Source organism: Ambystoma mexicanum, chromosome 8 (genome assembly GCF_040938575.1).
Source record: "Ambystoma mexicanum isolate Mex_15411 chromosome 8, UKY_AmexF1_1, whole genome shotgun sequence".
In the NCBI taxonomy this organism is placed as follows: domain Eukaryota; kingdom Metazoa; phylum Chordata; class Amphibia; order Caudata; family Ambystomatidae; genus Ambystoma; species Ambystoma mexicanum.
The window spans coordinates 313,322,658-313,336,796 of record NC_090929.1 but is presented as its reverse complement, the minus strand read 5'-3'; the positions used below and the strand labels follow the sequence as shown (position 1 = coordinate 313,336,796).

General features: G+C 44.7%; 1 protein-coding gene across 1 annotated transcript in view; it reads right to left on the bottom strand.

The window, feature by feature from the left end:
• Positions 1-13,871, bottom strand: part of DPP7 (dipeptidyl peptidase 7) — a 3,316,481-nt gene extending 3,302,610 nt beyond the window's left edge. The window contains exon 1 of the mRNA XM_069612152.1: positions 13,139-13,871. Within this exon, the coding sequence (XP_069468253.1) occupies positions 13,139-13,730 (592 nt within the window). The 5' untranslated portion in view covers positions 13,731-13,871. The remainder of the gene's footprint in view (positions 1-13,138) is intronic.
• Positions 13,872-14,139: the final 268 nt, after the last annotated feature.

Below are 14,139 nucleotides of genomic sequence, written 5' to 3'. Positions count from 1 at the left end.
ATTTATTTCATTGTGTCTTATTAGCCTTATCTGCTTCAGGCTGCGTTTGTATGCTGACACGATAGATAACTATTAACTATTAACCCCGCGCACCGCCAAGTACAGCCAAGTACTGTTTGCTGGACCTGACTGCTCGAGGACCCCTGGTGGATTGCTGTAGCTTGCTGTCTCGTTGTATTTCTACGGAGCGTTTGGCCCTGGAGGACGTCCTTCCCTGTGACACCTGGCCTGCCTGACCTCCTATTGAGAAAGAAGGAGGTGACTGTGTGCTCCCTTATTTTGTTTACATTGGAGCCCTTTTGCAGCGGTGTGTTCCCCGCGTTTGTGTACATAAAGCGGTGTGCTCATAACCCCTTTTCTATTTTCACTCCAAGGTGCGTCCTCGGCGGTGGCTCCGCCCGCCCTGCCGTAGTGACGCCCATCTAACTTCCATAAATACTCACATCCCGGCGCACCCGTGCCGCGCACCGCCAAGTACAGCCAAGTACTGTTTGATGTTCGCGGTGCGTGGCGCGGGACGCCGGGCTCTTAAGTTTATAGTCTGCTCCGTCCTATGAGCCTCTATTGGTAGAAAGTCCCGGAGCTGCTTGTGCTTTTATGATAGACTCAAGCTAACATAGAATCGTAATCATCTACTAGCAGCAGTAGGTGCTCGTGGCCACCGTCCATTTGATTTCCGTCACCCCCCCATTGGAGTGAGTAGTGGTGCTCCTGGTCAGGGGTGTCTGTCGGCTCAGGGTTTTAGAAATTGGAACATGGAATGAACGCATAGTTTTTTGCAAAGGCCGACATAGGCATCTGGAAAAACGGGTTATTTTGGGGTTGGGTGGTGTTAAGCCTTGATGTTGGATGTAACGCGTGAGCACCCATTTCTTCCCTTAGGACACTGTGGGTTTTATGCCTTTGTTCCTTGGGGAATAGGTGCATACATGTGTGCCAAGAGTCTAAATCTAATGGTGTAGTGGAATTGTCACCTACGCACAGATAGCGTCCTGATGCTTTTGGAGTTTTATGTTTGGGTAAGCTATCATTGAGAAATAACTTCTTGAATTCCAAATGTCTGTTAGGATGTGTGCTATGGGAAAATGACAACACTGAATAGTCCAACTGATAGCTTTGCCTCCTGTGACGTGTATAGCCATTTCTGCTTCCATTGCTGAATTTGTTGTACCCTGTGTTGTCCTGTTCCTCTATTATTTCTGCCTTCACACATAAGAACCAATCCAAAGAGTGGGAGTGAGGGGAGATGGTATCTCGGAATAAGTGGTATTGGGTTTCAGCAGTGGAAGGTCGGTTGCTCTGGTCTGCACCACATTAAGGGTACATTTTGAGTAGCTTTTGCCCGCTGGTGGCTGTCCCAGGTGTAGATCATGAGCCGCGCCCTGAGAAGCGGCAACAAGTCAGGTATCCCACCGAAGGTCCCTGGGAAGCACGTGGGGAATAAACTGCATAACAGAACCCTACCTCTGTTGCCATCCAACAAAAAATCACTATTATCTATGTCAATATCGTCTGATGTGGTATCTGTTGTGCCAGACCAAGAAGGGGTATCTGATGCTCTCAAAGTGGAGGAGTCATTTCCAGGTATGGAGGCCCCAGTTAAAGTGCCCCCACCGGCCTTAAACCTTCCAACCTTTTCTGTCCAAGAAGCCAATGAAAATGATGGGGAGGTGGTATGCGAGGCTACTCATGTTCATGACATCAACTGCACCCCAATGCGAGAATATGAAGGCTTCCCCCATGTCTCTGATACATCTATGATGGCGCCCACAATCATGAGTGAACTAGGCAAACGTGTGCGGCTCTCTCTGGGCCCCTCTTCCCCTGCCTCTAGGTTGTTTCCTTTTCGCGAACAAGTCCACTTCCATCTCCCCGAAGAATTAAGCTGTAAAAAGCTCAGTGAACCTGGAAGGGATCTACCAGCTACTCTAGTGAGGGGCTTAGGAGGTGGAATGTCCTCCGCTTTCAGCAACTCCCATGATGACTATGCACACTCATCTGGGACTCTTCTCCCTCATGGACTGGCTGCCTTCACCCTGGGGAATGATGATGTTGGCCTCACTGCTCCTAAAGTAGATGCTCGGTCATCTTCAACTCCAGAGGACTGACCCTCAGGTACCTTTTCAAACGACCCCTTCAACTTCCCAGTGATCTCGCGAATACTTAACATTCTGGACAAGGGCCACGAGCTAACCCTTTGCTCCTTAAGGGAAATGCAGGGCTCCTTAGCCTTTATGAAAGAAATGATGGCCAGATTAGAAGGTTTTCTTTTGGCTGAAGAGTAATCAACAGCATTCTACGTAGCACAATTTCAAAAAATGCTGGCAAGTGTTGCTGCCGTTCCAATACCAGCTCCTCCCACTTGTCCCTCACGGTTGCAAGGAACTCAAACGGAAAATGGGCACTCGAACACTTATTTGCCACAAAGATCGTATTCGCAAGTGTTGCAAGGGGACAATAGGGCTGGTATAGAGCTCCGTGACTCTGAGGCTATTGACCTGTTGGAAGTAGCCAAACTCCAGCATGACCGTCTCCTCCAGGTAGAACAACTACTCTTTAATATGGCTGCAAAGTTTCACCCTTCAGGAGCCACAGACTACCCATGTGGAAGAATGGAGCATGCTAGTAGGATTGATCATACACCAGACAGTCCCTCTGCATTGACAGATATCATTGATGGACAGACCATCTTAGAATCCGTCGCTCCTCTGCTGTCATGTGAGCTAGAGGTGGGTCACTCAGAGCAAGAGGGAAGGCACTTCGTTTCTCGTAAGGCGAAGAAGTCCTTCCTGAGAGCTCAAAAACACCTAAACCTTGCTAAGGCCACGCAGAAGAAAGTGGCAAAAAAATCTATCCCGGAGACTTGTCCCTGGCTAATACAGCAACTATTCCAACATTGAGTACCAAAATAGGTGCAAGTCAAGATGATCTGGCATTGGATCTTCGTGATCTGAACGAGGAAAGCAAAAAACATCTCCAGATCAAAGCTCTGAAATGTGGCAACGTGCAGGTGTCAACCCTTAAACCCCCCAGGACTCCATCGGCCAAGTCGCAACCTCAACTTCATTGCTTTTTTCCAAGCATTGAAAGCAAAAAAGTCGCTACTCGGGCCATTGTAGAAATGGATTGTGCAACAACTCCAAAAATGGCTAATGAGTTCTTGCCCTCGGTATTGAACCCTGAGGGTCAGTCTATTGATCCTGAGGTACACGAAACTGACTCATTGGGGCTAGAAGAGAAGGTGGTGAATGATTCAAGACCAGCCGACGCGCAGGTATTACCGGCCCCACCACGGAATGTCCCTTGCGAGGAAGATTCAGCACGGAAGATCCTCTTAGGAGAGTCACGTGCTGACATGTTGTCTTTCTCGGAAACTCCTAAGGACATGAAATTAATACTCGGATGGGTCAGTAACCCGGACATAAATGGACCAGCACGGATCAACAGGTCCTTTTTGATTAACTCAATTTTTCAGATTCCTACGCTAAGAAATCTGTCATCAAAGGACTTGGATTGGGTAAAACTAGCTACCCACAACAACCACAGAGTGCTGTGTAGAGTCCAATCGCAGATAATAACCAAACTGATTTTGAACTTTACAGATGACTTCGAATCACTGTGCCTTGCTCCTTGTTTGTTTGTGGATATGGAGAGTGATTGCGGCATTTCAGGCCTTTATAATGCCAGCACCTATAGAACATGCCAAAGGTCCAGTATCGCCCCCTCTCGAGTCCCACGCCAAAACATTAACACAAAAACTGGCCTCGTTGACGCAGGCGTTAAGTGGTTTATCATGACTGGAGCCCTTGATCAAAGTGGCGGTATCTATGAAAACTGCAACATTGGAATTATAACTGACCGGGATTGCCGTTGCATCCTGGAATTGCTGTGGCGTGAGTAATCTCAAGACATGGCATGGTAAGGTCGAGAGACATCATAGATCGGATATCTTATTGTTGCAGGAAACAATGGCGTTAGACGATCTCGTGTTAGACAGATACTCAGGTTTCAGTGTTCAGGCACAACGTTTTCAGTCTGGGCGTCCATCAGGTGGTATCGCTATTCTTATTAACAGCGGCCTGAAGGTGGCGTCACGTATATTAGACAAATCTGAATCATGTATATTGGTGGAAGTGACCATTACTGACTGTAAATTCCATGCACTGCTCTTGTTGTCTATTTATTGGAATCCGACTACTGCCTCTCTGGACTCGGTCTTAGATGAACTAAACCGAATCTTAGGCCAGGCATCACTACTTTGCCCTAACCACAGAATTGTAATTGGAGGCGATTTGAACTCATATTTGGAGCTGAAAGGCACCATCTGGCCTTCCAATCACTCCTCCCCATATGCTCAACAAGCCTTTAGGAGAGGAAACCGAAGGGCTAGCTTTTTTGAAGCGTGGGGTATCTACCCTATTCAACTTGCGACACACAGTATTAAAAACTCTTGGCAGCGCGGGAACTCATCGTCTCTCATTGATTATGTGTTTGCATCAGTGGTATGTTCCGGATTGCTCGACTCATTTCAGTCTTGAATGTGGGCTTGAGCGATCATCGAATGCTGTACACATGTTTACACTTGGGGATTGACGCATATGAAACCGCGGAGTCCGCCGTCATGGTGGAAAGTGACACGCATGCCCTGTCTGTCAGATGGCATCCTAGCACTTGTCGGAAAATGGTGTACCTTGTAAATAGAGACCTGTTGGTGATACACGATGACCAACTATCTGCAGGCAAGGTGGAAAAAATCAATGAACTAAACCTGATGATGATCCGTATGCACTTGGTGAGCCTATCTAAGGAATGCCTTGACAAAAAGTCATCAAAAGTCCCACACATATGCTTGGCAGAGGTTGCCAAATTAAAAAAATTTAAAAAAAACAGTGAGCTTCGCAAGGCAAGACGCATCCTTACTAGCGTAGTAAATTATAAAAGAGAAAAAAACTTTATTGTAGCTCGCTTCAAGTCAAAGTTGAAGATGCTGGGCTATGCTGCTCACAATCTCGCCAACCAACAGATGATTGAATTGCTTTGCAAGAAAAACACTAGGGATCTATGGTCTATCCTAAGAAATCCCACGGGCAAGGTAGATAAGTGTATGGTGGCAACTATATCTGGCCCGGAATGGAAGAATTGTTTTCTTCAAAAATTTGATCTGCCGGTACAACACAGAAGGCTGGATGGAGTCATCCAACTTGCAGTTCAAGTTTCCCCTGCCTGTCCTTGGGAACTTAAAGGTATAATATTGGCAATTTCACAATTGAAATTTTCAAAAGCGGCAGGGCCTGGAGGGTTGCCACCTTGTATATTTAAGGATGACCCCCAGTTTTGGCCCAGGTATTTGCTCCCTCGCTATTGGCTAATATATCAAACTGGTAAAATTCCTGCCTCCTGGCTTATGGCAATTGTAATTCCAATTCACAAAAAGGGCGTGCTAAATGACCCTGTAAATTTCAGGCCAATTGCACTAATAGATACAGCAGCAAAATATTTTGCACGGCTTGTCTTGTGTGAATTAGAGTCTTATGTCAGTGCCGCTGGCATTCTCTCTAAAGCACAGGTTGGTTTTCGTAGTCGATTCTTGCCCACTTATTGTCAGAATCGCGTACTCAGGCGAATGGTACGATCTATATGACATCTTTAGATCTATCAGATGCATTTGATAGTGTCCTGCGTAACCGCCTTTGGCAGAAGATGTTGTTTTATGGCATCCCTTCTGAGCTGGTAGCGATAATAGCGGCACTCCATCAAAATACTTCTTATAGGGTTCGCATCAACTCAGAGGGCCTGCTATCTGATATCATCCCCACGAGAATTGGTGTGAAGCAGGGTTGCAACTTGGCCGCGATACTCTTCAATCTATACCTGGCCGATATCGAGAAAATATGGGAGGGAACTAATACCTTTCCGGTAACCTTGGGCAAGCTGCGTCTGCACTGGTTGGCATTCGCCGATGATGTCATTCTATTTGACAAGGTACCCTTTGGGCTTCAAAATAAATTAAACATCTTTCATGAGTACTGTGTTCTGAACAATATGACAATTAATTCGGCTAAATCCCACATCATAGCCTTTACGACCAAGAAGAAAAGCTTGAGATTCAAGTATGTCGTAAATTCACAACCAATTATGATGAGGGAAGAGATCATTTATTTGGGTTACCATATATCAAATGGCATGTCTGTCGGCTTGTGGCGCACAGTGCTGGAGACCGTAGTGTAGATACTCTCTTATGCCCCTGCTTTACTATTTTACCACGAATGTAGAGCCTATTCTACTATACACCCTGGATGCCTGTTTGCTGAATATGGGGCCATTATTAAATCTCTTGCGGGGCAAAATTTGGAAAAGGGTCTTAGGTATCCCTGGTTATTTGCCTAATGCAATTCTCTTACATGAATTGGGATTATATCCTTTGGCAGATAAATATGACTGGCGTATGGTAAACTCATTTAGTAAAATGATTTTGCCCCCAGTCAATTCTCTCTATGAAGATTTTGGGTCAATGCTCAAAGAAGGCCATCCGGCATCTATCATGGAATTTAAGCGATGCATGTTTGCGATCTTGAAATCTTTGAACATGACGCAGCAGGACCTAAGTGTCTCTCCGGGGAAAGCCAAAACGAGATTCTTTAGGAATGCATGGGCCCGTAATTCCGATTTGATCTCAGGTTATTCTTCATTTTGCACTTATGCAAAATGTAGTCATGCTATTTCTCCCCGCTTGCTCTATGTACTGTGTTTTCCTGATAAAAATGTGAGAAGAACATACATGAGATTCCACCTGGATCTTATCCATACGGGATCACATATCAGGAATTGGTCAGGATATAAAGAGTTGGGGCAGTGGGAGCATTGCCAGTTTTGTTCTAAATCTGGGGAGTCTGAAACTCTTGAACATTTGCTTATGTACTGCACCCATTTTGAGCAACAAAGGTTCCTCTGTTTTAGACCTCTTCTGGTCTCGAACGCTAGTTTTGAGCACCACTTGATTTGGTTGCGCTGCATGTGGGGGCAGTCTAATTCCATTATGCTAGCAACTGTGAGACTTGTGTACATGATTGAGGAAGGCCTCTCATTACTAAATAACTCTATGTATACCCTGAAGCCCACAGATATCCCATTGGTACCAAAATAGTATATATACCACCAAATGTAACACAACTGACATCGTGGAGTTCGGTAATACAAAAAGAGAGATAATCTTTCCTCTCTTTTGATGAGTATTGGTTGATATGAATGTATATGACTATTTTTTTTAAACTGATGAGATAGTAATCTTAATTTTAATGAATTTATTAGAGGGGTGCAGGAAACCGAAACGGCGATGAAAGTGAAATTGGAAAAAAAAAATAATAATTAACCCCACCCCAATTTTTCATATCTAAAATTGAAGCTATTCGATCTACCATCCAATCGTCTCTGGTGCCTTCTACTGCTAACAACGCCTACACTGCTGTAGGTAGGTCGCCGGAAGTTAAAGAGTGGTATACCTTTCCATTGTTCCCAGAGGAAACTGTTATTCGAGCATTACAGTGCATTAAATCTGGCTCCCCTTCAGACATAGTCCCTTTAGTTGTCATGAAAAAGATCGCTGGTGACATTTCTACGGAACTTACCTCATCGGTAAATGTCTCCTGTCAGACAGGGGTTATTCCGGCTGAACTTAAAATCGCCACTGCGATTCCTCTCTTGAAGAAGCCCTCGCTTGACCCTTCTCTCCCTTCTAATTTCCATCCCGTTTCTCTCCTCCCACTTCCGATGAAACTGTTGGAATCATTGGTCTCCCCTCTTCTCTCCACTTTTCTAGAGTCATCTACTCTGCTTGATTCTGCCCAATACGGCTTTAGGCCGGGTCGGGGCATGGAAAGCCTATTGGTATCAGTTCAGGATGACATGGCCAGGCTAGTCGATGCTGGTGGGGTGGGGCACTGATTTTGTTAGACCTTTCAGCTGCCTGCGACACTGTCGACCACCCCACCTTACTGACCCGCCTGTCCCAGATTGGGATTGCGGGTCAGGTCCTAGCATGGTTCTCGTCATTCCTGGCTGACCGCGTCCAAGTGCTCTCTCTTCCTCCCTATCTCTCTTGTGCTTTCCATTTTACTTGTGGTGTCCCGCAAGGCTCTGCCTTGTCGCCCATTCTCTTCAACATATACATCTGGCCTCTTATTTACCTCATCCGCTCCCTCTTCTCGTCAGGTGATATTCATATGCCGACAACACCCAGTTTTTGATTCGTCTCGATCTTGATCCGACTGAGGTTTCTTCGAGCCTCCATCACTGCCTGTCTGCTGTAGGTGAGTGGATGGGCCGAAATTGGCTGAAGCTGAATGGGGACAAGACAGAGGTATTGGTGGTGGGTGCCCCTCTGACCCTTCACTCTGGGTGTCTTCCTTTTGGCCATCTTTTCTGGGTCCTTTACCTGCCCCAGTGACAAAGGTTAAGAATCTCGGTATCAACCTCTCTGCGACATCATCTATGAATGACCAAGTCTCAGCTGTATGCAAAGTTGGTCATTTCCAGCTTAAAATACTGAAGAAGGTTCTCCCACTTTTGCCTGCTTCTCTCCATCCTCTGGTTGTTGCTGCCATGCTGCTCAGCTGACTGGACTACTGTAATTCATTATATCTAGCGCAGTGTAAGGGCTTAATCCAGCGGCTCCAGCGCCTTCAAAACCTGGCTTCATGCACTGTGACCGGCTCCCCCTATGGTGCACATATCACCCCGGGCTTACGTGCTCTACACTGGCTACCGGTTGGTCTGAGAGTCGAGTTGAAGTCTCTCTGCATTGTTCACCGAGCTCATCATGGACTGGGGGCAGAATATCTCCAGTCCAAGTTTGTACGCTTCCTCCCCTCCCGTCTACTACGCTCTTCTTCGGCTGATTTATTGGTGGTCCGCCATACAGTCGTGAACGGATTGGTGGTCGTGCTTTTTCTGAGGCCACGGCTCAATTGTGGAACAACCTGCCACCCAAGATTAGGGCTATACCTAACCATTTAGCCTTTAGAAAATCTGTTAAGACCCTGCTCTTCTAACTCATGATTTGGCCTTACTGGTTTTCTTCCCTCTCTCCTTCTTAGCGCCAAGATACCTCTGGTGACAGCGCGCTTTAAAAGTTCACTTAGCATAACATAACATAACCCCTAAAAAACACATTATCCCATTTCCCAAATGTACTACAAGTAGCAGTTTTTAAAATAATATATTGTATGTGAATTCCTTGACGATTAATATTCTGCACTGAAAAATGTGTGTGATGAATACTGTGCAATGAAACAATGGAAACCCTGTTCGATGTTCTGTTCCAAGCCCCATCACCAACTAGCCATGTGCGAACCGTTTACTGCTCAGAAATCTTTTGTATGACACCTGTCAGCAGTACTACCCCATATGTAATTCTGATAGAAACACATGGTTCTCCTCCATAAGCACAAATACAGTGATGTCCATTGGTTTATTTCAATGTGTATAGCCTATGGATTTAGTGCCATTAACATAACAGATGTAGCCCCACCCCATTTCCTATTTTTTTCTTATTTTATATACGCAGATAAAGTTGGACATCATATTGGTTCAAGATAAAATAGACACTATAAAGGTGATCGTAGCTTTTACTGTAACTATGGACATATTGTATTCATGTAAAATATCTAGCTCTACCATAAATAAATCAGGTGGACTGATCTAATATAATAAAAGGTATCATCTCCTCTGTGTCTGGTTCAATTTCAAAATTCAATCTAAAATGAGTACTAAATACGGGGAATACTTAAGTATAAAATTGAATCTTCTCAATTTGGTATAAACAGGCTGCTCCTTCAACTCTAAATGGGCTTTTGAGAATTATACAAGTAAAGCGCTTGCTAATCTTGTACTTAATGTACATGTAGCATTCTTCATTGCTACATACATCTGGGTCACTCTTCAGCATGCATGTGTTTCAGACTTTGTGTTTAAGGGTGACACTTAAGTTCTTTTGCATGGTTTTTCAGATGAATGTACAAAGGTGTTTCAACATATGTAAATATGAGGAAAAATTGGATTTCTATAAAGGATCTTCGGTGTGGGTGTTTGTGTATATACGTACGCAGAAAGAGTCGGGAATTCTTTAGGCCTAGGTCATAAATGTTATAAGACATATTTGCAAGTTGCATTAGAAAAATATGCATTGCCTGATTCACCAATTGACATACATGTTCACTTGTGTAAAGTGCACGTTTCAGTTCACTTGTAAAAGATAGGGTGGTGCAGACTCACGTGTATAAAAAAAATCCAGTACTCTCATGTGTATACATGTGAGCATACATAAGCCATTGCTTTGTCTAGATTCTGTTTGAAACAGGTGCAATTCACGTAGTATTCCTGGACCTTCTGTGCCATCCCTTTGCTTAATACAAAGTTATTTGGTGCTTGTGTATGCCAGAGCATTTCGACCTCATAGTTAGAGGTATACATCCTTGCAAAATTCTCATGGCAAGCTTTAAAGGCATGTTATGCTGAAAAGTGCTGCAAGCATGGGAGGCTGAGACAGATGATGTCAGCAGGCTTCCTCAGTTAACTGTGGATGGTGGAGCCAATAAATATCCCAGTGTAATTTTTTGAGCTGCAAGGGAGCTGTGATGCGCCACAATTGGCTGCCCGCACAACCCTTCCAAAACGAAAAGGTCAAACTTGTGAATAAGATGACCAGCTATCACACTGCATAAAAAGATTTGTGTTGCATAACTGCATCCGAGCAGCCATGTGAGTGGAGTGCTCGACCGTGCTGTACTCCGCAAACTGCCCCCTCCCCGCCCGAATCCAGATTCCAGTCTAAGCGCCCCACGCTGAGGCTCCATAAAGCACTGCAGGCCTTAAAGGGCGTGATAGCATGCTATTCAAAATTGCAAACGTCAAACAGATGAGCACTTGTGAAAAATATTCCAACGATATAACGCCCATACACCAAAGTCAGTTTATAATTTAGTGATTGCGCAGATGGAACAACTATTTTACTAACCAGGCCCATTGTGTTTTATTCATCTGTGCACCTGAGGAACTCATTAATTCTCCACGGGTTCATCCCAAAATTAGGTACATGTGGGAAATCTTGTTTTTGAAAGTTCCTGAACAATGCTTAAAGAAATGCACTAAAACAAAAATCCTGGTGCTGCATTCGATGAGGGCAAGCAAAAACATCCCTCTAGGTGGTATTTGGGTAGAGTCGAACTTACCCAAGTAAAATCTATGACTTATCTGGGCTCATGCATCAACTCTAGTTTAAGTGATAGCCCGCGCCAAATGGCGTTAAAAACACAAATTAAAAATTTGACGGCCGAGGGACTACTTATTCATAAAAAATATGAAATATTTTCTATTCTCCCTGTGCTGAATTTCTAGAAATCAAAGTGTTACTAACTTTAATTTACGGCCCAGCGACTACTGATTTATAAAAAATATGAAATATTTTCTATTCTCCCTGTGCTGAATTTCTAGAAATCAAAGTGTTACTAACTTTAATTTACGGCCCAGCGACTACTGATTTATAAAAAATATGGAATATTTTCTACTCTCCCATTGCTGACTTTCTATAAATCAAAGTGATTCTAACTTTAATTTATGGTGCAGAGGCTTTCTTATTTACTTCCTGGAAAATGTGGGCATTACTAGAGGGTACTTTCTGGAGAAGAATTGCATGGCTACCCAAGGAAGTGCCTACCTGAGTAATTAGATACAAACTAGGTTTAACATCAATGTACGCAAGAACGGTATGGAAGGCTCTCTCCTTATCAAATATTGTCTATGGAAATTGCAAGTGGAAATACTGATCTACATGAGCAATGGAACTCAGGATGCTTGTCAACTTTAGAACATTTGGGAACTAAACAGGAAACACTTGAGACAAACCCAGAGGAGGTCAAGAGGAAAATGTGGCAACAGTATTGGATATTGACAGTTGAGACTAAAAGCAAACATTAGCTGCAAGCTAATTTAAGAAAAGAAATCAAAGCGTACAACTGTCTCCCAAAATATCTAAGCAGATTTCCCAGTCCTCTGTTTAGATAGCAATTCATAAGCTTTCGTATGAACACATATCCAACAACGCAAATCTTGCTGGTTTATAAACAGGAGGCAGTTGATCCGAGACATAGATTTTGTGCTGCAAAGGGGGGACGGAAACCTTAAACACATCATGCGGTTTTGTACTGGCTTGTCTGCACTAAGAATTAGATACATTATGAAGTTTGTTGAAGGGAGACAATCCTATAACGCAGATTAGCAACCTAGCGGGGAAGCGAACCAATCAGATGGCTAGGAACGTGGGCATGAACCGCTGGTGCAAACATGCGTTCCATGCCGCCTGACGGCCGGCTCCCCCGCCGCCATCTTGCCCACCCCTCTGTCCTCTTATTCCCCCACCTACCTTATTTCGGCAGTGGCCATGGAAGGTTTCCATGGTGGCCATCTTGGAAAAGGATCTTCTTTTGTACAATGGGAAGGCACGCGCATGTGTTGTACAAAGGAGTCCTTTTTTTTAGCACCCTGGGTTACCGCTTTGGCAACCGAGGGTGCTAATAGACAATCCCCTTTCCAATGGCTCGAACCGGGGATAATGGCCCAGGAGCCCAAGTTATCGGCCCGAGCGAAATGGGGTATTAACGACATATGAATGGTGGCCTCTACTCTTACTTGCTGAAAACTTTACTCTAACCTTTGGTTTGATAACATTTTTAAATTAAGTTTTTTACCAGACTAGCATTTAGAATAGAACGTCTTTGGGTCAACATTGCGAAATACATTTATTCGTTTTTTAGGTTATGAATTGCTTCATTTTGTGATTGACAGATTTTAGTTTCCTAACATAAAATGGAAATGTATAGGTTTTTAACCTTTAATATAAAGTGGGAAAAAATATACTTAATGATGATGAATTTATGTGATTGTATAGACAAAGTTCTGTAATAAACCATGCACTGTGTAGTGGAATACCAGTTATGTGTTCAAAAACAGATGGGTGAATCATTTGGCATCAATAGAAATGTGTGCCATTCGGAGTGTTCATAAATGTGCTGTTGCTGTATTTGAAATGTGGCAGTCAAAAGATCGGTACTTGCAGAACACAGATTTTGAAAAAAAAAACACCTGCCTGTAATGAGGTATCTCTGGAAGAAGGTCTTGCTTCCATGGTCTAGGAAACTGAAATGGTCCAGCATCTGTTTATAGTACTTCTCTTGGAAGTCGGGATCTGCGTTGTGGGGTATGAAGGGGATGCCAGTGCCCACGGCGCTCCGAGCAGTGGGCTCTTCCCCAATCATGTCCTCCTCGTCCTGATCCTCCTCATCTTCTTCCTCCTCATAGTCCTCTTCTTCGTCAGGGGTGGAAGGCTGTAAGGTGGCGTGGGGCCTCTGTGTCGACCTGGGAGGGACTAGACTAAGGGTCCAGCCGGGGGATTGACGACGAGTGAGCGGTGTTAGGCTAGGAAATTCCAACACCGTAGTGCCCCCGGGTCCCGGAGATGGCATTAGCGTGACAACAGCCGGTTGCTCCTCGTAACCCCCGGGCGTGCGGCTGATTAGAAGGACTGCTGCCGTGGCCACGGTCGCGGTACGGTCACCCCCCCTGCTGCTCATCTCTGATACGTTGGTGGTGGTTGACTCAATCGGCTGCGTGTTGGGGAAGCCTGACACAGGAAGGAGAAGGCGTAGCAGGAGAGGTAGAAGCGGGCCTCGAGTCCTCATCGCACTCCCTGGCAGGGCCTTTCCTCGGCCCGTCCTCGAGCTCTATGCTCCCTCCTGCGCGTTCGCCATTGCTACCCATGGGCGTCAGTGGGCGTCAGGTCACCGCCTGCCTTCTACGTCTTCCAGAAGCTTCTTCCTGATGACTTCACAAACCAAAAACGTGTAATCCGATTTCGAGTTCTGAATGAGAGTACAAGGTTCTGCACGTCACATCTGCCAGTTCTCTGCTCGGAGCATGGATACACACACTAGAAACATCTATGCTGCACATTCGAGTAGATTTTCGACGGAAACGGTTCCTTGCATTTCAATGGACAACTTTGCAAAATAACGTATGACAAGTGGTACAAATTTGGCAAATGGCATTTTTACACATACACAGTGTAATATGCTCACACATGGACCTCCT